Below are 27,516 nucleotides of genomic sequence, written 5' to 3'. Positions count from 1 at the left end.
GAAATTTTATGTGTATCAAATGTGATCAAATGATTTGGCAATAAAGGGCTAGCAACAATTGATAACGGCATAAATATTAATGAGCAAAAGTGTGCGTGTTGCGTGCGGTACGCTATTACGTAGCAGCTAATTTAAATAAATAGCACTGCCTTAATACATAACATGCAAAGATGTGTACTATACAGACTGTAAACCAGACATGTCCAAAGTCCGGCCCGGGGGCCAAATGCGGCCCTCGGTCAAATATCATCTGGCCCCCAGCCTCTGTCATAATAATCATTAACATCTGGCCCACATAGACTAAATATATTGATCAGCAGTACTGCTACCAGCATATGAAGTAGCTTACACACTAAATGCTGCTCCTCATTTACACACTAAAAGGAAGCAGCACTCTAAGCAACATTACCCCGTGTGACTCCCAATTTTGTAAAATGGCGACAATCAACAAAAACTGTTGACTGCAACGGCCGACGCTTCAGGGATAGGTGGAAATTGGACTCTTTCTTCTCTAAAATACGCAACAGCTGTGTCTGCCTCATTTGCAAAGAGACAGTGCGCTGTTTTTAAATAGTTCAATGTTCGACGATATTACCAAACAAGACACGCTGACGTGTACGAAAAGATTACAGGCAAGAAGCCAGAAATTGAAGCAACTTGAAGCTAGTTTAATTTTACAGCAGCATTATTACATCACATATAACAGCAGTATTTCGCAAGAGCCCGAGAGTCAAAAGACAACGCCACAAAGGCTAGTTGTGAGATTGTTGAAATTATTAATTTTAAAAAATTCGGGCTGCAGCTATTGATTATTTTAGTAGTCGATTAATCGATGAATTAGTTAGTTCGAATAATCGAGTAATCAGATAAGGAATATGAAAAATTAAAATACCTGAGCTGAGCCTCAAACGGTATAAAAATAAATAAGGATTGACAATGACAAGAACAATTGCTAACTTACATAGCAAATGTCTGCTAGCTTAAATGCTATAAAACACTAACGCTTTTTTTTTTTTTTAACAATGCTCTTGACAAATCGTTCAGACACAAATTCCCACAAAAAAAACCCCAACAACTGCTAAATATACCAATAAACTAAATCACGAATGCATTAAAAAAAAAAATTTGCTCAAACAAAAACTTGGCTTATGTTGGTTTTAACATGGAGCAGCTGGATTCAGCCATGTGACATGAGGCAGACTAGACGGCAGTGTATCACTTTAATTAAAAGAACACTCGAAGCAGCAAAATTTAATTCGAATCTTTTTTCTTCAATCGAATACTGGAGTTAATCGATTTATCGTTTCAGCGCTAAAAAAAATAAATAAACAAAGCAAATGTGACACACAGAATGGCCTACTAACATTTCCTTAAATATATTGTTCCACGTAAAGGACGTCAGCCAAGGTCGGCCCTCCACATTTTTACCACACCAAATCTGGCCCCCTTTGCAAAACGTTTGGACACCCCTGCTTTACTCTCAATATTACTTTTTTTCTCGGTATATTACAAGTTTTAACTTGTATAATAATATCACGGAAAGTTATGTAACATTACGACTTTGAACTTGTCATATAATGTAATATTACGTAAAAATAAGTAATACTATGATTTTAAACTAATATTATGACTTTAATCTCGTAATACTACAAGGTATTACTTAATTATTCTAATTTGCTGTCCATTTTTTATTTCTTTCTTTGGCCATAGTTCTCCGCCCAACAGTAGGTGGCAGTGCAGCACCGAAATCGCAGGGAAGTCCAACACGAAGAAGTTGCAGTCGGAGCGGCAATGAAAGAAGAGCGTGCCATCTCCAAGTTACGCAAATCATAATAAAAGCAACAATATTAGCGCTATACAGTATCCCGATCATCAAACGCACCCCAAACCTTTATCACAGGGGATTTGAAAGACTTCGCCGGGAGGATGTCTTTGGTTTGTGCAAGTAAGTTGATGCAAATATTCGATAGCTTGCGGTGCGACCGTGCTAAGGCTAGTTAGCTAAATTCGCTGAGGTTAGCGGCCATGCAGTGCCGCCACTTCATTACCAAAGCTCCGACGCGGGCCGCGGTCATTTTGTTGTTGAATGAAAATAGCGGCTAAAGTTTGCATGGCTTTCATTTTCAGTCTCTAACGAGGTGCCAGAGCACCCGTGCGTGTCTCCGGTGTCCAGCCAAGTGTTTGAACGCCGGCTCATCGAGAAGTACATTGTAGAGAATGGGACGGACCCGATGAATGGACAACCACTGTCCGAGGAACAGCTTGTCGATATTAAAGGTAAACATTGCTTCAAAAATTTAGGATGAGCAGTTTTCCGGTCACACCATGGCTATTCTGATAGGTGCCTTGCTCAACTCATTCACTGCCAGCCCAGGTCACAGAGTACGTGGTGTGGTGGGTAGTGAAAAGAGGGAAATTGATATTAAAACCGCTTATTGACGGCAATATACGCCCAATCCATTTCAGTCATCGCTTCCAAACCTTTCCAGTTAAAAATGAATTGGAAATATACTGCTGTCAATGGCAGCCAAAGAGCTGAGCAATGAGAGGTCACAACTTAACAAGGGAAATAATTTGTTTAAATTTATTCTTTGCGGTAAAACCTTTCTAATTTTATTTTGTTTAGAATTACAGTGATCCCTCGTTTTTTGCGGTTAATGGGGATCAGAACCCACCGCGATTAGTGACAAAAAATATATATATATATTTTTAAAAACCTGTCCTATTCAGCTGCTTGGATACAGGAGAGTTTTATTTCATATATATTACATTCTTTATATATTTTACTGTGTATACAGTACACTAGTTAGAAAAGTAAATGCAATATTAATATACAATAACATGCATAAGATGAATAAAATGTACTCACCACACTGATGATCTTGATAAATGAAGAAAAAACTCGAGAACAATTGATATGCAGGTAAAGATGATTTATTGAGAAGCTTGAGAGTCACGCAATCTTCGTGGGCCTTAAAGCCTCGCCTCTTCACTTCTTCCTTGAAAAGGAACGTCCTGGATGGCATCCTCTTCCACAAAAGGCCAGTCTCGTCCATGTTAAACACCTGCTCCGGGAGATAGCAACAGTCTTCAATTAATTTGGGAAATTGGTCCTCAACTTCATGAACAGCTGCGTCATGGTCCGCCGAGGATGCCTCCCCATGCAACGTAATGCCGCGAAGTCCAAACATATTTTTTTATTTTTCGAACCAGCCCTTGCTGGCAACAAAACCACATTTTTTTTTACTTGAAGCACTGGTACTAGGCTGTGGTTCATCTTCGTCGCAGTCGGCATCACCGCCACCTTAATTCAACTCTCCTTCAGGAATGAGGCTGCCATACAGCGCTTTGGCTTTTGCCCGAATCATGTTTGTGTTGAGACTCACCTTCATTTCCCGACAGTCCGATATCCACACTGTTCGTGCATTTTCCATTTTTACAATCGTCTTGTTGGAGGAGTCACGACTCGCTTAGTGTCCCTGGAAAACGACATTGAGGCGGTCTTTCGGATTTTCGCCTTGTCTTTTTTTATGTAACGAACGGTTGATTCCTTTAGTCCGTAATGGCGTGCAACAGACACATAGCTGTGGCCAACTTTAAGCATGTCCAGTAACTGAACTTTCTCCTACACCGTCATCATTTTTCTTTTCTTCTTGGGTTCGCTAGAGGATTGAGCAGGTGGAGGACGCTTTGGAGCCATTTCCCTTCGATAGCAGCAAGGTTAAACATCTCGGCCAATCAGCTTGCGATATTCCCGAGTGATGCTGGCCAGCGAATCAGAGCGGTGGAATATGAGTTGGGTGGGCTCGCCTTGCCTCCTGTTAGGGAACGGGCAGATTTTACACCATATTTTCTCCATTATTTTAATTTTTATGCATTTATATATATTTTTTTGACTGGAAAAAAAATCCACGATAGACTGAAACCGTGAAATTTGAAGCGCGAAGTAGCGAGGGATCACTGTATATTTGTATTTTTATTACTAATAGATTTTTTAAATTTGTGTTTTCTTTGGATAATTTTTATATATTGCTATTTATTATTTAAATTAATTTTTTCTCCAAATTTGATCCTTCAATGCATTCATTGTAGGGCTGCAGCTATCGATTGTTTAAGTAATCTATCAATTAGTTCAAATAATCGAGTAATCGGATTAGGAACATTTAATGCGTTGAAGAATACATTTTAGGAGATGTAAAACAAAGGCTTGTTAAGATTGCACTTTCAAAAGAGCATTAAATGCAAATACAAAATAAACCTCCTGAGTGTTTTTTCAAACGACGCAGTATTGCACTTTGATTTCACAAGAGCAATAAATGCATTTGAAGATAAAGTACTTGAGCTTAGCCACAAACGGTATTGAAAAATTAATAAATGAGGATCGGAGTACAACCAAAGAACGTTAGGCTTACTTGCATAGTAAAAGTCCTGCTTTAAAATGCTAACTCTTTTACAAAGCTCTTAACAAGTAGTTCAAACACATATTCCCACAAAAAACTGATATACTCCTAAACTAAATAATTAATGAATAAACATATTAGCGCCAACAAAACCTTACTTATCCTCTATGTTGTTCTTAGCAGGGAGCAGCTGGGTTCAGCCATGTTAGACAAGTTATGGCATATTCCCTGTTGCCACTCGAGGACAGTGTATCCACCCAAATCAATAAAAATAAATGCAAACACTTTCAAAACAAACCATTACAATGCCACTGTAGAGAAAAGAATCCTCAAAGCAGCAAAGTTTGATTCGAAGCTTTTTTCAAATTAATTTACTTGAGTTAATCGATTAATCGTTGCAGCACTGATTCATTCATTTTATTTGAACTTATTTCAATATTTATTCATTGCCTATTGCAAAATATGTGTGAGCAACACAAATATCACAATTGGATGACAAATGGGGGCCGCAAACTTTTGTCCTGTAGGCGGCAGGTTTGAAACAGCTGTCCTATCTGATTGTAATAAAAACATTTTAACAAAAAAGAAAATCATAATTCCTGCATGAATGAGCTAAAATGAGCATAAGTATCAAGGGGGGAAAAAACTCATTGATTACATATTTTTTTTAGCTGTTATGAAACGCTTGATTTCTGATGTTCTGAAACTTGTTTCTCTTCCAGTCTCCCATCCTATTAGACCAAAGGCACCATCAGCTACAAGCATTCCTGCCATTCTAAAATCCCTCCAAGATGAATGGGTACGTGTTTTGAAAGACTTATCAACACAGAATGAACTGTGATTGAATGGTCATTATTAACATTATTATTATGATTTACCTGGAATTCAAGTCACACGCATTGGTTTTCTTCTCTTCTAGGATGCCGTAATGCTTCACAGCTTCACCCTGAGGCAGCAGCTGCAGACAACTCGCCAAGAGCTGTCGCATGCCCTCTACCAACACGACGCCGCGTGCAGAGTCATCGCTCGACTCACCAAAGAGGTCACTGCGGCCAGAGAAGGTAGCTTGATAGCATGTTGAAGAATTTGACTCAAGTAAGAGTAGCGTCACTTAAAAATAATATTTCACAGACAAAACTAGTCACTCAAAAAATTTACTCAAGTGAAAAAGTATTCAGTGACAAGAATACTCAAGAATTGAGTAACATTGTAAGCACTTGTGATGTCTATTTTTTTAAACAATGGAAATGTTTTCCCCCTGTACAACGTCCTCTATATGAATTGCTATTATATTGTATAGTTATAGTTCTATAGTTAGTTATAGTACACTATAACCTATTACATGACCATATTAGGCCAAAACGATACACAAAAATCAAATTCCAACAAGAAAAATCTGCCAAAATGAAACATCACCCCTCCAAAGAGCACAAGTGCCTTCTAGTGGAAAAGCCATATTTCCTACCATTACAATAAAACGATATCTCCGGTTTTCCGTTGTGTTTCGGTGCCAAGCGGAATCCGCACTTTTGAGTAATATTGCCTAGGGGCGCCCCAAACGACTATTTTTCTCCGGATTAGTCAGCAGACTTTTTTCAAACGATTAGTCGGCTAATCTAATATGCTTTTTTTTTTTTTTTTTTAAACTAGCAATTAAGGTTTTATTGACACTTATTAATTCACAAAACATTTTGGAACATTTAAATTCTTCATTAAAGTACAAATAAACACATAATAACAATAATAAATCACAAACTATGAGGTCAAATGCTGATAGCATTAACTAGTTCAAAAGAATGGAATGTAAAGAGATTCAGAACAATTCTTTAAAAAAAATCTAGCATTAATATCTTAGTATACTAACTACTACATAATGTGTATACTTAGTATTATGATATTCTTTGTCAATCAGACTTTTGATAAAGGTTGTCATTTTAAAGCTGTTCTTAGTGTTGAATCTGAATTCCGAAGTATGTAAGGTTAACTCCAGAAACCGTTATGTAAATGTTGAACATTAGGGGTGTGACAAAATATCGAAATGGCGATATATCGTGATACTTTGTATCCCAAAAAGGTTATCGATATGCTCCTGCCAAGAATTAAGATATCGTTTTAAAAGGTGTCAATGTCTTGGGGGGGGGGGGGGGGGGAAGCCAACAAGTTGCTACCAAAATCTTCCACCACAATAGTGTCTCAGTTAACTCTAGGGCCTCATTGACGGTGCTTGACGCCCAATCCATTTAGACTGGGAACGTTCGTTCATTCGAAACCAGAGCATTCACAGTCATTCTATCCGATTTTCAGGGCATTTAAAGGTCATTTGCTGTTCATTTTAGGGCATTTACAGGTCATTTTCTGTTGAGTTTGAGTCACTGCCTATTCTTTTGGGTGATTCCCAGGTCACTTCCTGTTCTGCAACTCAAAATAAACAGGAAGAGACCCATAAAATACTCCAAAATCAACAGGAAAATTACCTTAAATGGCCCAAAATTACCTCATTGCCTGGCATTTGCTGCCACTACCGGCCATAAATGTTCAATCCGTTTAAAGTGGGAGGGTGGCAGCTGCCATCCCTCCCATCGCAAATCGTATCTTATCTTGAGTTACCAAGAGGTTCCCCCAAGACTGCCAATGTTTCATAGCAGGCTAAAGTAGGTTGTCTTTTTTTCCCACATTAGCCTCAATTTAGTGTTTAATATAAATGTGTTTCCTTATTTTGTATGTCAGAACTTCAATTCTACGGCGTGTTGATGACCAATAAACATCTGTGAAAGGAACTGGAGTCCCATAAGCCATCAGCACGCACGTGAAGTTGCGCGCACAAATGTATGCACGCATTCATGCACGTGGCGACAAAACACAACTGTGAAAATTACCGCCCCCATTTTTATTAACCGTGCGATAAATGGACTTATTGCATATTGCAACAGGTTAGCAACTTCAATAAAAAATGTTGTTAGTTAGTTATTTAGTTAGTTAGTTAGTTAGTTAGTTAGAGGGACTTACGATCTGCCAGCTTGTTGTTTCCTGGCGTCTTCCAAATTTGTCCGAAGGCGCTTTAGGTGTTCATTCACGGCCGACCTGCAGCCAAGCTTGGCATTAAAGTCAACTACACGTCAACTACGTCGACAGTTGGGACAGCTCTAATATTGATTCTGTCTAATAGTTAAATTTTTGCGCCACGTGATTGAACAGGTTGTCGTGGTCACGGCACTTCTGACTGCAAGCTTGTGTGTGATCATGTGACTGTATTGTTACGTTTCATTGGTATAATGGAGTCATGTGGTTATTGTTGTGACATCTCATTGGTGAAACTGGTTGAGCAATTGTGGCAAAAATAAAGTTAAATCTAATGTGTCACCCTTCCACAGCTCTTGCCACACTCAAACCCCAGGCTGGGTTGATTGCACCTCAAGCAGCTCCTGCCTCTCAGCCAGCCGTAGTGGTGAGTGAACATTTTTTCCAGATGAATATAGGTGTTAAAAATTTCCCTCACACATTTTTGGGTGTGTGTACTCCACTTGCAGGGTGCTGCTGGAGAGCCTATGGAGATTAGTGAACAAGTGGGCATGACTCCAGAGATCATCCAGAAGGTAATATTCTTGTCACTTTTTTCGATGGGGATCTTCAACTTTGAGAATCAAGTGTTATTGTACTTTTCTAGCTTCAAGACAAGGCCACCATTCTCACCACAGAGAGAAAGAAGGTAAGGCAAACTCTGATTAAAATTTTTAACAAGTGTTGTTGTTTTTTTCATTGTGAAGATGTTGAATAAACCTGTCGATCATCTTTGTCCAGAGAGGAAAAACTGTTCCAGAGGAGTTGGTTAGAGCTGAAGACCTTGGCAGATACCGTCAAGTGGCCTCTCATGCTGTAAGTGTTTATAGGTGAAAGACGAGGCTACAGCATTTAATCCAGTGATTTCAATCGCCAATTTTCTGACGATATGACACGATATTGATTAGTTGGACGCTGAAAGAATATTTGCCGATATCACAACGATTTGATTCAAGGGCCTCCCAACAATTTAATACGGTATTATGTAAAGGTGTCGGATAATGACTTTTTAACCGATATCCCAATTTTGTCCATCTCCAATAATCCGATGCCATCATCAAACTGATACCGATATATGCAGTCGTGGACTTAACATATTCATTATTTTTCAAACATTTATTGATCATTTAATGCAAATGTTCTGATCACGTAATCAAGTCTAAGCATCTTAGTTTGGAGACATCTAATGGTCAATAAGTATAATGGCTTTGCTAAGCTGTGACCAGCCCTTGTACAAGGGCAGATGGCTTCTGCATTCACTTTAAAGGTAATATGAACATTGGTCCAAAACTGATAATGAAAAACCGATGTCGATATTCGCTTTTATCGGCCGACAATATCGGACAACTTAAAATTATGTATACGTTTAACACAAGTTACATTTAAATGAATGAATGTTTTAATTTGGACATATACCAGAAAAAAAAATAATAAACAAAAAGCAATTTAAAAAGACAAAACAATGAGACACTTGAGATGAATACAATAATTTATAATAATAATTAAATTTACTCAATATACCCAGGAAGGAGAGATGCATTTGCTTGAGTTGCATCGAACCGTTGCAGCCAACCCTCCCTGTCAAAATGGATTGGACATCTATCGCCGTCAAAGGCCGTGCAACACGATTATTCAATGCCAGCCTTCCCAATGGCGTACCGCAAGCAACACGTCACTTCCGCTCATTAATATTCATGACATTAGCTGCTGTTGCTTAGGAAAAAATAGGAAATGAATGGAAATCGTGTACGAAGGAGATGTTTACAGAGCTAAACCTACCAATTCTCTCCGAAAATGATGTGCTTGGTGCCAAATTGACTGGCAAAGATGTGGAAGAACATAAAAATATTCAGTTAAAGAGATGGCTTTAGTGTCGAAGGCTGAAAAAGACGAAAAAAACGAGCCGACCTAAGCATAGCTTTAGCTTTTTTATCGACGCGACTGACAATGACATTCTCCTGTTTCAACAAGCTATCCTTTACCATCAGCCCTGTCTTTCTTATATATTCTCTGGTTGTCTGGTTGTGAATGGCTCTTACCGTTCTTGGGGGTAATTTAGTTAGCTTTGTGTAGCGATCGCAAATGCTACTCAGTGACAGCCAAAGAACACTTTAAAATTTTTCATTGGTAACACATCTTAATCGTATAATTTATTTACACTTCCCCCTTACTAAAATTGGTTATATATATATATATGACAGAAACGGTAACAGTGGCAGTCAGATACCATTGTAATTCTTTTCAGGTCATTCATTGTCAGACAGAAGCAGTACGGCACAACGTTACGCTAAAAAAATAAGTTAAAAATATAAAAATGGCTTACCTCTTTGTCCTCTGAAAGACCATGCCAACCCAACATAATGTTTACTGCATATGAAACGTGAATGGATTCGCCGAGCTGGTGTTAAAGTCCGCACAAGTTGATTCGGTCTTCACATTTTTTCCTCCCGAGTTTTTGGTTTCCGGAAACGTATGAAGAAAACATCCTTCATGTGTCGTAATGTCTAAAGTCGTTTCTACAAGTTCCAAAAAAGCAATGCGTGATCGGCATGTTCGTTTTTGAAAGATTACCGGCGAAAAGTAGCACTAATTACGTTGGGTCTATGCGAGGGCGGGTCTATAATGTCCCACTTCGGCTTTACTTCCGCTTTACGATGCGACATCACGGTCTAAAAATAGCCTGCGTGCGGTACGCCATTATAAATGGTACCATTTGTCTATAAAAATACTATTATAAGTACGCCTCTGCCTAACATGGTTTCCTTTTTTTCTATTAAAGAAAAAAAGTAAAATAGATCAACTTATAATAAAGTATAACTTTATTAACATTGTTTTGTTTGTAACAAAAAAGACTTAACGTGCATCAATTTGCCTGAATTAAAAAAAAAATAGTCACATCCAAACTGTAAAAATATACTCAAGGTACATTTTTGACCATTTGATACTGAAAAATAAAATGTAATAAAATCAGTAAATAATAACAAATTCAAATAGATTACAAACATTAACTCATGAGGACAATATGCCACAAAAATTGACCAAAAAAACTGAACTGAATATAAGAAAAAAAGTGTCTTTGGACAGAAGGACAGTTTTTATTTTTGCTGCTCACAGAATCACCTCCTGTGCAATGGTGCGGGGTTATTTTTCACTGAGCATGCTAACAGTGCTCACTTGTTTACTGATATAACACTGACAAAACGGGACGATTGTTGGCAATATTCGGCACGTTTTCGCTGAAAAACAATCACGCGGCTTCTCAGTGAGACTGGGGTCTAAGTCTTTAAGTGGCGTCTCAATTGATTTGGCTTCCGGCTGTCCGCTATAATCATTTTTAGACACAGTAAACCGTATTTAATACAGTATCTTCCACTGTATTAAAAGTGAAAGCCAAAAGGCAAACGCCCCGAAAAAAGCACATTCTCGGCGGCCGAGGGAGAACCGTAGGTGAGGGCGGTCGTCGTGACGATCCCAAGCCGAAAATGGCACTTCTCGGGCGGACACGTGAGAACCGGAGAAGACAGTGGGTAGCTGCGTGAGTCCGGCCGGAAAACAGCTTTCGAAAATGGCGCACAGCTCTTCATATTTCTTTTCTGTGTGATCTTGCCTAGTTAAAAAATACTGCGCGCACTCTGAAAATGAGAGCGCCACTGCCACCCAGTGAGTGGATGTGCAAGTACACTTTATTCTAGTATGGCAAAAAAAAAAAAAAAAAAAAAAAAACATGTTCACCGAGGTCACATGCGCCACCCCTGGCATCGCTCGCGCCCCGCTATTTGAGAAGTGCTGAGTTAAAGAGATGGCTTGAGTGTCGAGGGCTGAAAAAGACAGGGAAAAGAGCCGACCTGATCCAGAGGTAGCTTTTTTATCGACACCTTTTTCTTGTGTGCGTTGCCTTACGCCACTGACAATGGCATTCTCCTGTTTCGACAATCTATCCTTTACCACCCTGTCTTTTTTTATATATTATATCCTCTGGTTGTCTTAGTCTCTGACCGTTCTTGGGGGTAATTTACATTGCTATTTTTGTGTAGCGATCGCAAATGCTACTTTGTGACAACCAACGAACACTTTTATTTTTTTCATTAATAACAAATCTTAATTCTATAATTTATTTACACTTCCCCCTTACTGAAGTTTTTTTTTTTTTACACAAAAGAAAAGGTAATAACAGTGGCAGTCAGATACCATTTTAATGTTTTCAGGTCATACATTGACAGACAGAAGCAACACGATAAAACGTCGCGCTAAAAAAATAAGTAAAAATATCAAAATGGCTTACCTCTTCGTCCTCTGTAGGACCATGGCCCCCATCTTCATTTTTTCCTCCATGTTTTTGGCTTCGGGAAACGAATGAAGAAAAGATCCTTAAAATGTCGTAATGTCTAGAGTTGTTTCTATAAGTTCTATAGCAGCAGTGTTTACTCGGCATGTTCTTTTCTGAAAGATTACCGGCAGAAAACAAGCAGTAATAACATGGATTGTATGCGAGGGCGTGTCTATGTTGATTGTTGACCCACTTCCCAGTTACGATGGCGACGTCACGGTCTTAAAAATAGCATTCGTGCTATTGGACAATATTGAATAAAATGTATCTCAAGCCCCCTCCCGTTTATTCGTTGTTTTGTACAATATCTCTTCATGACTCTTGCTGTTTTCAGGGTCTTCACAGTGCCAGTGTGCCAGGTATTCTTGCAATGGATCTGTGTCCTTCAGACACCAATAAAGTGCTCACTGGTAAGCCCGTCTAAGCTTGGAGATAGATGTGCACCATTCAGTCAGCAAGATGTTAAGATCTAATGGATGGAACCGTGCTGCGTTCCTCTAGGTGGCGCTGATAAGAACGTTGTGGTGTTTGACAAGAATGAGGAGCAGATAGTGGCAACGCTGAAGGGTCACACCAAGAAGGTCACTTCTGTGATTTACCATCCATCCCAGGTCACCTTGGTCTTTCTTTTGAACATTTTAATGGTCACCATCGCATATTCATTCTAGTTGTCCTTTCACCTCTACAGTCTGTGGTTTTCTCCGCATCTCCCGACACCACAATTCGCGTGTGGTCCGTTACCGGGGGCAACTGCGTCCAAGTCGTGCGTGCCCACGAGGCGGGTGTCACTGGATTGTCCTTGCACGCCACTGGGGACTACCTGCTCAGCTCCTCTGAGGATCAGGTACTTGCGCCTCATTAGTCAATAGAAGCAAACTAGAGATGTCCCTGATTTGATAACGTAATAGGAAATCGGGCCATTTTCAGAGGAACAGAATCGAGTAATAAGATTGAGGTTTTAAAATGTGTTTGTTTACATTTTAAAATAGCAAATCATTGGCTGCCATTGACGGCGATAGACAACCAATCCCTTTTTACTGGGATGCTGCCAACCATCTCAGTCAAATCGGATTGAACATCTATTGCTGTCACTGACCGCGTAACATAATCACTCAATGCCTGCCTTAGTTGACATATATTTAAGTTAAGAGCTACAAAAATCAAAATAATCCAGAGGTATAAGAAACTTATTTATTTTTTTACACTACTGAAACAATGTTGTTTTTGGCAGCCCTTTTCATCGTAGTCTTTTGGAGGATAATACTTATTAGTCATGTTTTAATGATCCCAAAATGTGTTTGTCTTCCTCTAGTTTTAGTTGACGTTTACTAAAAAATGTTTTTTTTTTTTCTGTAAAATAAAAAAAATTACTCCAAAAATATCAAGTCCAACTAGGGCTGTCCTAAATGACTAATTTCTTCCCGATTAGTCAGCCGGCTATTTTTACGATTAGTCGACTAATATATACATTTTTTTACTAATTTAATAATGAAATTTTTGTTGAAGCTTATTTATTCACAAAAAACATTTGGGAACACCTTATGCAATGAGGTCAAATCCTGCTGGCATTAACTAGTGCAAAAATAAATGTAAACGGAAACACTGCGACTTCACCTTTTTAACAGGAGTCAAAACAATTCTTACTCTTTTTGTGGTATGTCTATATTGTTCTAAATGTTAAAATGAATTGCAATGGGCCTCATGTCCCGGACAATCATTTTCAGAATACCGTAATTTCCCGAATATAAGGCGCACCAGTGTATAATGCGCACCCCAAATTTACTTGTAAAGTCTAGGGAAAATTATTGTACCCGTTTATAACGCGCACCCTAATTTTAGCACCAATAAATAGAAGGATACAAGAAAACAGAGCTCGTGTACAGATACAGAAATGTCATTTTACTGACTGGTGAAACACAGCACAAGCATAGCACATTGGTAGTTCAAAACATTACCATAAACCGACAATATTTACGGTAATAATATGATTTGACAACTTCTCCAACTTACCAGAATCTAGGAGAAAACAAAACAGATGTGACTTTTCTTTTATAGGCTGCTGTATAACCTGCTCGTTTCATCATGATGAATAAATGTTTCTTCCATGGATTGATACGGTAAAATGAAAGTGAGAATGTAAGTCTCGTTGAGAGCTCATCGCTGTCAACACGACAGTAACAATAGGAACCATTGTTATTTGGGTTTGAGTTTCCCGAGGGACAGATAAAGTTGATGGACACAGGAAGTCTGTGTGCTTACGTTATGGTCCGAGTTGCGGAGCTGCAATAAAAGTTGACTCAAATGAGTTCAAGAAACTAAATTCTGTGCTTTATGACGAGTGAAAAAAGCAGAATTTAACACGGACGAAATCATTCGGCCGATTAGAGTGAAGTATTACCGAAACACAATGGTGACGTCACGTACCGTAATGGTCGGCAACGGGTCGCCGCATACGTTTCTTCAACACAACGTGGCCGTGTCAATAAAACGGTTTATATACATATGTAATATATTTATATATATATATCTGTCTATACCATGTACCCGTTTATAATGCGCACCATGATTTTGGGGAGAAAAAGTGTGCGTTATATTCATGAAATTACGGTACTTTGCGTGAGTTCAAATGCTCTTTCTGGTGTGAATTCCGCATTTATTGGGGAGGGGGAAAAACTGTAAACTTTTATTAGTTTTAACCTGAAAATAGATAAAGCAGAGGGCACACTGAAATATTACCACAATTATTTTGAATGAAAGGCACACATAGTCATAGTAACAAAAATTAAATATATAATATTAATTTTATAGTATACTACTATATGTATATACACAATGGTACTTTATAACATAAAGTAATTAATATTAGTCCAGTTATGTATTATAGTAAGCAGGCCAGTGCTGTTTCCATATATATTTTTATTACAGGATTTTATATATTATATATATATATAAGGGCTGTCAAAATTACCGCGTTAACAGGCGGTCATTAATTTTTGGAATTGATCTCATAAAAATATTTGACGCAATTAACGCACATGCCCCGCTCAAACAGATTAAAATGACAGCACAGTGCAATGCCAACTTGTTACTTGTGTTTTGTCGCCCTCTGCTGGCGCTTGGGTGCGACTGATTTTATGGGCTTAAGCACCCATGAGCATTGTGTAATTATTGACATCAACAATGGCGGGCTACTAGTTTATTTTTCGATTGAAAATTGTACAAATTTTATTAAAACGAAATCATTAAGCGGGGTTTTAATATAAAATTTCGATAACTTGTATTAACATTTATCTTTTAAGAACTACAAGTCTTGATTGGGATTGCTTTCACAGAATGTTAATAATGTTAATGCCATCTTGTTGATTTATTGTTATAATAAACAAATACAGTACTTATGTACCGTATGTTGAATGTATATATCCATCTTGTGTCTTATCTATCCATTCCAACAATAATTAACAGAAAAATATGGCATATTTTATAGATGGTTTGAATTGCGATTAATTACGATTAATTAATTTTTAAGCTGTAATTAACTCGATTAAAAATTTTAATCGTTTGACAGCCCTAATACATTATATATTCCCCAAGTGGGAGCTTCCATGATCCTAAATACAATCTACATGCTGTGCAAAGAGATGTCGAGATCTACAGCTTTCGGTAGCAGCAGCAGAGTACATTTAAAACGTACGTGGTGAAAAAAAACTTAGTGATGCACGTTGATACGACGCACATCAAGGCATCTTCAATCAAAAAAATCGTTACAAAGCTGTATGGACTTAGAATCCGCTAGCTTGTTGTTTCTTGTTGTCTTCCAAAATCACACCTGGGTGACGGCGCTTCAAGTGTTTGTTTATAGCCAACGTCCTACCGTGGTATGCGAGCTCACCTTAGCAAAGAGTACATACAGTGGCACCCTCCTTATTTTCCTTGAAATAATTCCAGGCTCTGGCCATTCTGGTCCGCTTTTTTGGCTTTATGCCGCTTTCATCGCTTGCATCGCGAGCGCCCGGCATTCTAAACTTTATCCGGATGTTTTTGGGTTTTTTTTTAAACCCGTCATTACTCGTTGATATATTAAAAATATGTAAACTTAATTCGTTCCCAACCTTATTTTTTGCCAGAATAACTGATTTGTTTATGCAACCGCTGCTATTTCACAGAAAGAAAGTTCACAATAGCCTGGTTTGGCCGCATTTTTTCAGGACAACATAACCTTCATGTGCAAATTGATTTTCTTCAGTCTGACTAATTACATATAGTATATCGACATTTTAAACCCCATAAAGACAAAAAAATATTGTAGTATTAATGTCCTAACCAAACATGCTCAATGAACTGCTTTGAAGCTTGATAATATTTATTCGATTTGTTAGGATGAGCATTCTCCAGAAAGTAATTATACTGAATAGTTTTATATTTGATCATTCAAAATGAACAGCAGGTATGGGCATAAGTGTTTTTGGCCTTTATACATACAATTGTCAAAACACAACGTTGCAAAATAGTCCTAAACAGTGAAAATGTACCATCTAATGCATCAAGTGTTTGGAGGACGTCTTGTGGTGAGTTTGTTTTTGCACCCTTTTCTATTCTGGGCTTCAAAATGATATACTGTACATTAGCAGTGCAACGGTTCGCGGTTCAAAACCGAACCGAACGGTTCGCCCTGTTCGGTTCAATACGCCTTTATGAACCGCGCCTTTTTGGTTTTGCAATTACATTAATTTATTCCGAACACTTGTGGAATGAATTGGTCAAACTCTGTGTGCCTGTGTGTGACGTGAAGCGCAGCTGTGGAGAAATTCCCGCCCCACGAGTAAATGTCCAATCGCTGTCAAGCACCTGTGTAATAGGAACCGAGTAACGCCCTCTCTCGCTTACGAGCGAGGTGAAAGTGAAACGAAAGAAAACAAAAAAAGTTATGGCGAGCGGAGGAGTCGACAGACCGAATTTTGAGGAAGCACCGGCTTCTTTCAAATATGCGGTGTGGCAACATTTCGGTTTCCCCGTGGACTACAATGCAGACTGAGAGAAAATATTGAAAAAAACATAAAACAATTTGCAAGCATTGCTCAGCGCTTGTTCCCTATGCTAACGGCAAGACTTCTAACATGACTCAGCAGTCAGCACTTCAGCCGGCATCACCCACAGACATCGTTTTCTCAGAGCAGGACAACCCCGAAGATGACACCAGTGAAAACACACGAGTCTATAGAAGAGGCGTTCCAAAAGCCTTACAATATCAGGTCAGAAAAACACAAGAAAATAACCCACGCAGTGGGGATTTGCATGGCAAAAGACATGCAACCATATTCCGTGGTTGAAGATGCGGGTTTCGTTAGTTTAATTGCAACGCTTGACCCGCGTTATATTGTTCCCTCGCGGACATATTTCGCCCACAACCTAATCCCCGACATTTAAGAAATGGCACGCAAAGCCATTGAAGATGATTACACGAAAGCACAGTTTCGCCGTGACCGCTGATAGTTGGACGTCCCGTGCTACAGAGTGCTACTACCTAACTGTGACGGTCCAGTATAATTCATACGCCCTCCGTTACGTTCAAAATCTGCACGTTTTTCGTGCATTGCGTTTTTTTTTTTTTTTTTTTTCCATCCGTTCGGATTTGGTCACCGTTTCTGCAAGGAGCCAATGTTCGTTAATACTTGAATGACACGAGAAAAGTCAGACACGGAGAGGGAAGAGTGTTTGTTGAGACGCTGTAGCAAGCGTGATGCTAGGCTAGGTGGCTCCAATTTCCTGACCGTGGCCGACATCATACAATCTACGCCTAGATATCTCATGCATATAGAACTACAAGCGAAATGACACTCGGTAGCGTTAGTAAACAGCCGCCATTTTAGAGCAGTATACTTCTCAGAAAGGCTCTGTTGTAGTAAACCTTCCGAGCGAACCTAAGCAACTTTTTATCCAAAATACTCCTAAATCGGCAAAATCTTGACTTGAGTCTATCTTTAAAGGATGAAAGAGTTATAAAATTTTCACATGTCGAAAGTAGACGGAAGGGAACTAAGGCAAAAACGGGAGCAATTTTATCAACTTTATCGATTGATTCACAACATTAAATGACCTCCAAACATAGCAAAGGTTACTATGTTTTGGGGTTTTTTTGTTTTGTTTTGTTTTTTTATGAAGAAAAAACATGAAAAGTATCACCAGTTACTTTGCCAAGTAACTTTTTTACTACTGTGTGTGTATTTCAGTAGTCAGTCACTACACTTGCCAAAGAGCTAAGAGGCATTTTAACAGTCAAAAATGTTTACATTTTAAGTGTTTATTTCATTTTTTTAAAAAGCAAAATGAAGGCAGTTTAAAAAAAAAAAAAAAAAGCAAAACCGAACCGAAACCGTGATCCCAAAACCGAGGTTCAAACCGAACCGTGGGCTACCTGAACCGTTGCACCCCTACTTTACATACATTCAAGCTTTTAGAACATACACATTTTTATATGAACATTATCTGTCTCTTACTCATCCAAACATGACACATTTGAGTCATCCTCTTCATCAAGTGGTTGAAATAAAGCTAAATTCCATCTCCTCCAAATAAACTCTTCAAAGTCGCTCACATAGACACGCACTACTGATTGCGGTTGCTAATATGTGAGCCTTCTCTTGTTCCTTCTTTCCACTTCCGCACTTTCCAATGAGCGGTACCGCAAGCGTTGCCTGGCACGGCCAGACTGTTCTCCCTGTATTTTTCAAACACTGAGAAAAAGTCTGGGAACCAGCCCATTAACGGCCTCTCGAGCAGGTACAAAATCAATCAACAAATCAGATTCGTTTATTTGCGTGACGTGTTCTTAACGAGCAACGTCACTCTTGCGCGTCGAAAGTCGTCTCCACAACAACAAAGATGGTGAACAGGAGAGCCGAGAATATGTTCCAGTCCATGGTAAAATCAGTTTTAAATGACCAAAAACACATCGACACGAGTCATTGACAACAGTCTGTCTCGCGCTAGCCATGTTGAATAAACTCCGCTCTCTTCGTATGTTTACTTCCGCGCGCAAGTCCCTCGTCCTGCCCTAGTCGTTTTACTAACATCACGTCTGCCCGTTGCTGATTGGTCCACTCCGCTGTCTGTTTGCTGTGCCTTGCTCCGCCCTGGAAATTGTATCTGCTAAATGGTGGCCAGACTCAATTCAATTCAACTCAACAGCGGTGAGTCTGGTGTACCAGGCAACCGCAAGCGTGCGGGTGACGTAGTCATCAAGTAACGAAGCTTGTAAGATGGTGTGCGCACAGAATGCGCTGGCGTGTCCACCGTCCTTAGAGGGTTAATACATTTCCAAGGTATCAGATAATCTGGATTCGGTGTCGGCAAGTTTTCAAAATTGCGTAACTCAGACTCCCATGCAAAAATATGTGATCGGAACAACTCTTAAAACCAACTGTAAGCTTTTTTTCTACTGCTGCGCATTTGGTCAGTAAATCTTGTTTTCATTGTGGTCTTTGTAACTGGGATGGAAACAATGGGTGAATAACGTCATAACATAGTGAGTGTTCATTTGCATAATATAAGATTATACTTGTTGTTTTCTAGTATTGGGCCTTTTCTGACATCCAGACCGGCCGAGTCCTTACCAAGGTCACCGACGAAAGTGCCGGTTGTGGTGAGTGTTGGCCATTCTGAATAGTTTTTTTGTTGTTTTCTGTTAATACATGTACTAACTTTCCCATTTGGCTCTCTTCTCACAGCTCTCACCTGTGCTCAGTTCCACCCTGATGGTCTCATCTTTGGTACTGGAACTGCTGACTCTCAAATCAAGATCTGGGACCTGAAGGAGCGCACCAACGTAGCCAACTTCCCTGGCCACGCTGGCCCCGTCACCTCAATCGCTTTCTCTGAGAACGGATACTATCTGGCTACAGGTGAACACAGTACTACTATGTTTTTTCTCTCTAAACACTTACACTACTCTAAAATACTCTAAACACACATTTTTTTCAAAAATTGGATTTCAACAAACTTGCCTGAAAATGTTTTGCATTATGACATTTAATCACGTTTTCTCCGCTTTTGCTGTGATCTAGGTGCACAAGATAGCTCTCTTAAACTCTGGGATTTGAGGAAACTGAAAAACTTCAAGACTATTACACTGGACAACAACTACGAGGTAAAAAAAAAAAAAGGACTTCATTCTAGGGGTGCAGCTATTGAACATTTTAGTAATGGAGTATTCTACCGAATATTCCATTGAGTAATCGGATGAAACATTTTTTGGGGTAAAGAGAAATTATAAATATATATGAAAAAACAAGACATTTCACGTAATATTGAAATATTTTTAGGCAGTGTCTTTATTTAGATGGATATTGTTGAAAACAGCCAACAATTGCATCTCAGATGTGACTAGAAAAATAAAATTGCTTATTGCTTTCAGTCAAAAACCTTAAAAAAAACAACAACATTTCTTACCTAAAAATATCATACCGTTTGATAACACACATCACTTAAAAGTAAGGTGTTTTTCCCCACGTGTTTCAATTTATTTTCCTTTTGTGTCAAGCTTAAGTTTTAAGTCTAAATTGTAAGTCCTGATAGAAATGTGAGTTTTTGCAGTGTTCAAAATGAATGTGTGATACCTACTGTTTTGGAGCACATTAGGCACCAGTGCTACTTGGTGTTTCATCAATCAATGACTGCCGAGCTAAAATTGACAGTTAGCTTTATAAGGTTTTTTAATTTTACAACCTCATCACTATATAGCACTGTGTTTTTACAGATTAAATACAGCCTGCATGAAAGCCACGTTAGCCACGGATCGACAGTAGTCATAATTAATTGAACCTAGCCTCCGCAGGTCTAATGTTATGTTAGCAAGGTACAGTAACTTTATTCTTATTTATTAGCGCTACGTTAACTTAATTTTACCTTGTCCCGAGTATCACTCCTCTGCTCTTGGAGTAAACTGGATGCCTTCGGTGGAGCGGGGGCTAGGCGGGCGGGTCACAAAGAGGCGCCCGGGTTTCGGGGGCGGTTATTGGTCGCGGGGTCCAGCCGGGGGTACGGAAGCGGGATAGTGTTATGCAAACAACGTCTTACAGTGTTCACCTTGGTGTCCAACTTGAAATACTCCCACACTTTTGACATTTTCTGCTTTTTCTTGGTGGCTCTCTCTTACTGTAGCTTTCGTTGACTTCTTTGTCGTTACCTCTATATTCATGCGCGATTGAAATCAAATATATCCGCAGCCTCTCTCTTCTCAGTACGCACGTGACGTCAGCGCGTAGTGCCGCATTAAAAGTAGTCCGGGCAAAACGTTATGCTTAGAGCTGGCAAAATTAAACGATTCTTCGAAGCGGAGAAAACACCTGGATCGATTTTTAAAACCGAGCTACTTGAATTAGTCGAGTAATCGTTTCAGCTCTATTTCAGTCATGAGGTCATGGCTTTATTTTTATTTAACACGCAAATTTGTTCTCAAAGGAATTTTGCGAAGAAAGACTGTCAGTGTCAAATATTGGACTTCTAAAATATACTAAATTGAAATCTGATGATAGACGTCTCACAGTGTAACTATTAGGGATGTCACAAAATATCAAAATGATGATTTATCGTGGTTCAGTGGTACCTCTACTTTCTAACATCTCTACAAACGTTATTTTCAGCTTACGACACATTTAAACGGGAAAATATTACCTCTTGTTAAGAAATTTCAGGTTACGATAGGCCAAAGTACTATGCAATTCTCTGGGTTACGAATGAGTTCCGTTCCTACGCTACAGACATAACCCGAATTTCCGCGCAAGTCGGGAAAAAACCTTTAAGTACCCCTAATTACCCCCTCGCCAAATAACTCTCCAGAAAACATGTATTATATGTCATATTGATAAATGAAAAAAAAAATTAAGATATCACTTCCCTTCGGCAGTGTTGTCAGTAACGCGTTACAGTAACGCGTTACTGACAACAAATAATCTGATTACTTTGTTCAGTAACGAGTAATCTAACGCGTTAATTTTTCCAAGCCAGTAATCCGATTAAAGTTAGTTTCCCTAGTGCCCGTGCGTTACTATTTTGTTTTTGTCCTCATAATGTGTGTAGAATGAAGAATACTGTAGTCATGTACGAAGAGCATTTCTCATCGGGGGGAAAAAAAACGGGTCACGTGTTTTACGGTGCTGTTTGAGGCTGAGCGCTGTCTGCCACGGCGGCCAACAACATAGCATTCTGACGAGGCAGCGAGGCTAACAGTGAAAGGCAGGATATGTACCGCAAATGGATGCCTTTGCTCACTGGAAAGCCATTACTTCACATTTCTGTCCAGTAAAGATGACAAAAGTATCTCCGTTGGATGTCACGTTTTCTCATCGGGGGGGGGGGGGGGGGGGGGGGGGGGGGACGGCTCACGTGTTTTACCATGCTATGAGCGCTGTTGGCGGCTAACAAACAACTGGCTACCTCTCAGGATGCTAACAGTGGAAGACGTAGGAGAAAAACCACAAACGGCTGCATTTGCTTATTGGACATAGAGCCATGACTTCACATTTCTCTCCAATAAAGATGACAAAAAATATCTCCGTGCGTCACAAATTTTGCACTGGCTCAAAAGGGCAGTCGACCGCTAATAACTACATCTAATTCAAGGAACCACTTGGGAATTACAGCACAACGCGACAAAAATCGAAACAAAGCCAACAGGTAACGAGACAGCGAGCACTTTTACAGTTTGTAACCAGCCTTTATGTACATTTTATAGTTATAGTTTGTAACCATAGGCGGAGTGTGACTTTGTGTGTGTTTGGGGGGACAAAAGAGCGAGTCAAAAGTTTGGACACGCCTCATCATTTGTGCTTTTTATATATTTTCACTACTATTGTAAATTCTCAGTGAAAATATTAAAACTATGAATGGACATGAGGAATTATGTTCTTGAAAACAGGTTTTATATTGTACATTCTTCAAAGTGTCCACCCTTGAGGTGTCTCTAAACTTTTGGCCTATACTGAATGTATTATGAAATACTTTGTAGGATTCTTGTTAATTTCATTTGTTTTTGTTGTTTGTCTTATTGCTTTACAACTTTTATAGACAGTATTTTAACGGGTAGGTCTTTATTTTAAAGGGGGAGTTCAGAATTTTTGACATTAGGCTTAATCTTCGAGTTACTGGGGGTTTAATTAGTCGTTGGAGTTGTTTTGAACAAATTCTGTGCAGTTTGTCAGTTATTTGTTAGTTTCAGGGCTCCGGAGTGGCTGAGCTAGCGCAAGTCAGTGGTGGTTGAAATCAACTCCATTAAACCCCTGCTAACTCGAAGATAAAGCCTTATCTGAAAAATTCAATTACATGCGATGAAATTTTTCTGTTGAGGCAGCAAAGGGAGAAAAAATGGGAAAAGTAACTGACAAATTACTTTTAAGTAACTTAGTTACTTTGATAATAAAGTAATCATTAACTAGTTACTGTTTTGAGGAGTAATCAGTAATCAGTAATTAAATTACTTTTTCAAGTAATCTGTGACATCACTGCCCTTCGGTAACTCCAATCACAACATAGTACTGTAATATCTGTACTATAAGGCACACTTGACTATAGACCCTACTCACCAACGTCACAGAATGATGTGTCGCTGTATCCGGCCGCCATATTGTCCGTCAGTGTTTATCCGTATTCTCAATGGTTTCAATTTGTCATGCAATTTATAGTGCAATTCATGGAAGCCCTGGTGCTTTCAGACGCTGTAAACTCATTGGATGCGTTGCATAAAAGGCGTTATGTGGAAAAGCTTCAGTCTATCCATTCGCCAGATCCATATTTGATGCATAAATTGATATTTTTCAACCCGCTGTCTTCACCCTCTCTGCTTGACATCTGCTACCCTGATATCTACAACTATCTTGTCCACACAAAATCAGCCTATTCTCATGAAAGTTTGAAAAACTTTAAGAGCATCACTCTAAGCAACATTACCCAGTGTGACACTTTACTTCCAATTTTCTAAAATGGCGACAATCAATAAAAAAAAGTTGACTGCGATGGCTGACGCTTCAAGGATAGGTGGATATTGGACTATTTCTTCAATAAAACACGCAACAACTGTGTCTGCCTCATTTGCAAAGAGACAGTCGCTGTTTTCAAAGAGTTCGATGTGACGCAATATTACCAAACAAGACACGCTGACATGTACGACAACATTACAGGGAAGATACGCAGCGAGAAATTATAGTAACTTGAAGCTAGTTTAATTTCACAGCAGCAGTATTTCGCAAGAGCCCGAGTGTCGAAAGAGAACGCCACAAAGACGAGATTGTTGAAATTATGAATTTAAAAAAATTATAAAGCAAATGTGACACACAGAAGGGCTTGCTAAAATTTGTTTAAATATATTGTTCTATGTAAATCAGCCAAGGTAGCCCCCCGCATTTTTACCACACCAAATCTGGCCCCCTTTGCAAAAGGTTTGGACACACCTGTTTAACTTCTTTCACTTGTTACCAGCTAAATATTATTCAAAAAATAATGATGGTGGAAGAAATAAGCATCTTGAATTTAAAACTGTATGTTGTCGGCGATTAGCCTCGCAATGATCTTAATTGTGGTTGTCAGCCCAAAACCCTCTAAATATATATTAAATGCATCTTACCAGATATAAAATGACTACTACATAATCTGTAGTGATCGTTTGGTGCCCAGTTTTCTCGTCGAATTGCAGCAGTCCATCTCGCTCTCCTCTCCGGGTCTCTCGGAATACGGTAGAACTTCAAGTCTCTCCGTCTATCTTCTCTGTTATTGCAACCAACCGCCACACACGCCTTCACCATTTTGATTATTAATGTTAACGAGCACAAAAACACGCCATAATAGGAGGAATTTACGTAGCGGTAATGCTTAAACCGGACGAGGTGACGGACAATATGGCGCGGAGGCGTGGTTGTGACGTCATGTGAGTAGGGTCTATAAGCCGCCACCCACCAAATTTGACAAGAAAACGGCATTTGTTCATAGATAAGCCGCACTGGACAATAAGCCTCAGCTGTTCTCACTGTATTATGGGATATTTACACCAAAAGATATTAACACTTTATTGGAGAGCGATATCATGAGACCAAATGAACTACCATGAAGCTTTGAACCAATTGGCTGCAGTGCTTCCTTGCTTCAAGAAGCTTCATTTGTCTACCACTTCTCCCTTGGGGGAGACAGTCAACCTCTGTAACCACCTGCTGTCGACACTGTTGTTTTACAACATGCCTCTTGGCATGCATTGCAGCACTACAGATGTAAATAACAATCAAAATTCTTGGTCTGTGCCAATTATTTCTTCAGGTACTCTTCCAGTTGTTTCTTTAATTGTTGTTAGTTGTTTCATTAAATGCTAGTTATGGTATTTGGTAACACTTAATTTGACAGTGGCGCCATAAAACTGTCATAAGACCATCATAATTATGACATGACACTGCCATGAGCATTAATGAATGCTTATGACTGATGTCATTTTGTGTCATCATGCAAATTATCTCACTTTTGAACATGCTACAGAATTACAAAATAAAATACAATAATGACTAACAGCATAGAATAATGTTTTAAAGTAAAACAATACAGACATATTTGCTTACAAAAACTTACCTCAATGGCTGTACAACAAGGACAACAGCAGCTATTAGTGGCCCCGGTCCAGCAGTGGAAACGGACGCTGCTCAATAAGCTAGCGGGCTAATAGCGAGCTAACAGGGGAGGGCATCGCCGAGCCAGCAACGTTTACTGTTTCTCTACCTTCTTGAAATGTTAATAGGCGTTCACCTCCGCTTCCCAACGTGAAAGCAACGCTCAAAACTTACAGAAAATAGCACTGACGTCAGACACGTCTGGTTGCAACAAAGGAAAGCAGACTGCACTTATACTGTAGTATAAATAAATACCATCTATGAATTGAAATTACTGTAGAGATCAACCATTTAGATTAATTAGGCCTAATAAATAACAAAGTTAAATGATAAATAATATACTGTACTTACCATCAATGCTGAGAGTTGGCGGAGGAGACACTGTTATGCGACAAAAAAAAAAAAAAAAGGATAAAAAACCAGCAGACAAAACATGTGTCGTATAGTTGAAATCATGTAAGTCGGGTATTTCGCAACCCGGGGACTATCTGTACTGTAAAATATTCATATGTACCTCCTGCTTTCTGCTCTTAAATGTCATGCCATAAGATCCAGCTGCCTTATTGGTCATAATCTTTCCAATCCCATCCCCTACAGTATACTGCTCTCCTAGTAGCCTATTGTTGATGACGTTTCATCAACAATAGGCTACTAGGAGAGCAGTCTCAAAAAATTGAACTCATTGGTTGCCATCGACCACCATAAACTCTCTAGTGGCAACAGTGAATATGCCATAAGTCGTCTAACATGGCTGTATCCAGATGCTCCATGTTAAGACCAACATAATGTATGTTTTTGTTTGAGCTAATATGTTTGTTTATATATTCGTTATTTAGTTTATAGGTATACTTAGCAGTTTTTTGTGGGAATAAGTGTTTGAACAATTTGTTAAGATCATGGTTTAAAAAAAAAAAAAAAAAAACACGTTAGCATTATATAGCATTTAACCTAGTGGACTTTTGCTATGCAAGTTAGCCAGTTGTTCTTTTATTGTACTTAGATCCTCATTTGTTGCTGAACTTGACTTGACATAAATGTTCGCAATTCAATTATTGAAACTAATTGATAATCGATTATATAAATAAGCTGCAGCCCTAATCGCCATATTGTGAGATTGTTATCATGAGCCTTGTATCATGTATCGTATCGTGAGGTACCCAGAGGTTCCCACTCCTATTGATCATTTTAAGTTGATGGCAACATTCAACATTTGCAGGTGAAATCCCTAGTGTTTGACCAGAGTGGTACATACCTGGCCGTAGGAGGGTCCGACATCAGAGTCTACATCTGCAAACAGTGGTCCGAGGTCCTCAATTTCACAGGTGAGGGCCCTTTTTCCATTGTTTAGCCAGCGTCTAACATGTGTATCAGATTTAGAAGTAAATTCATGGATTGCATTTGTAGACCACACAGGTTTGGTGAGCGGAGTGGCCTTTGGAGAGAACGCTCGATTCCTCAGCTCCGCTGGAATGGACCGAAGTCTGAAATTTTACAGTTTGCAGAACGTAAATTGATAACATCACGAGGGAGTCAATTGATGTAGACCAGTCAAATAAGGCCTGCTTGGCATCAAAATAATTTGTAGAATAAATAAAATCTCAGCTTCTTAATATGGTAGTCCTCGTGTTCGTGAAACAAGTCTGTAAAATATCTTTGAAAGCCCAAAAGCATAATTTTAACTCTTTTTCTTTTTTTTTTCTCTTCCCACGGTCTGTTCATGTCACAGTAACATGAAATGAGACACAGACGCAGCAGCTTATGTTTTTTTCTATCTAGCATCCTGGTTAGTTGTATTTGCAACGTATGTGTATATGCGTAAATTGGGGAGGGGGTTATAAGTTGACGTAAGTACAATATCCTAATTCTGAAAAGTTTTTGAGTTTAAATTGTTTGGTGAATATTCGTCTGTAGAAACTCATTTGCAGAAAAGGAAGATGTGTTGGAGATCTGAAATTCTTGCCCTTCCCACTTTATTTCCTTTCATTGGGAATTTGTTCTCTTATTCATGGCTGTCTAATCAAATGTGAATTTCTCACCACGTGTGTTTTTCCCTGTTGCAACTGCATTTTTACAATAAAATATCTTTTGTATGCCA

At 39.0% G+C, this 27,516-nt stretch overlaps 1 protein-coding gene across 1 annotated transcript; it reads left to right on the top strand.

Moving 5' to 3' along the window:
- Positions 1 to 1,738: 1,738 nt before the first annotated feature.
- On the top strand, positions 1,739 to 27,516 carry prpf19 (pre-mRNA processing factor 19). Its single transcript, XM_057851079.1, has 16 exons — positions 1,739 to 1,945; positions 2,128 to 2,277; positions 5,123 to 5,199; positions 5,320 to 5,461; positions 7,772 to 7,845; positions 7,928 to 7,993; positions 8,065 to 8,106; positions 8,199 to 8,273; positions 12,119 to 12,194; positions 12,286 to 12,395; positions 12,473 to 12,628; positions 19,354 to 19,423; positions 19,509 to 19,682; positions 19,845 to 19,927; positions 26,638 to 26,743; positions 26,826 to 27,516. The coding sequence occupies exons 1-16, from the start codon at positions 1,927 to 1,929 to the stop codon at positions 26,933 to 26,935; spliced, it is 1,530 nt and encodes a 509-aa protein (XP_057707062.1). The 5' UTR covers positions 1,739 to 1,926; the 3' UTR covers positions 26,936 to 27,516.

Source organism: Corythoichthys intestinalis, chromosome 11 (genome assembly GCF_030265065.1).
Source record: "Corythoichthys intestinalis isolate RoL2023-P3 chromosome 11, ASM3026506v1, whole genome shotgun sequence".
NCBI classification, from domain to species: Eukaryota; Metazoa; Chordata; class Actinopteri; order Syngnathiformes; family Syngnathidae; genus Corythoichthys; species Corythoichthys intestinalis.
This window is presented reverse-complemented; position numbering and strand designations above follow the sequence as displayed.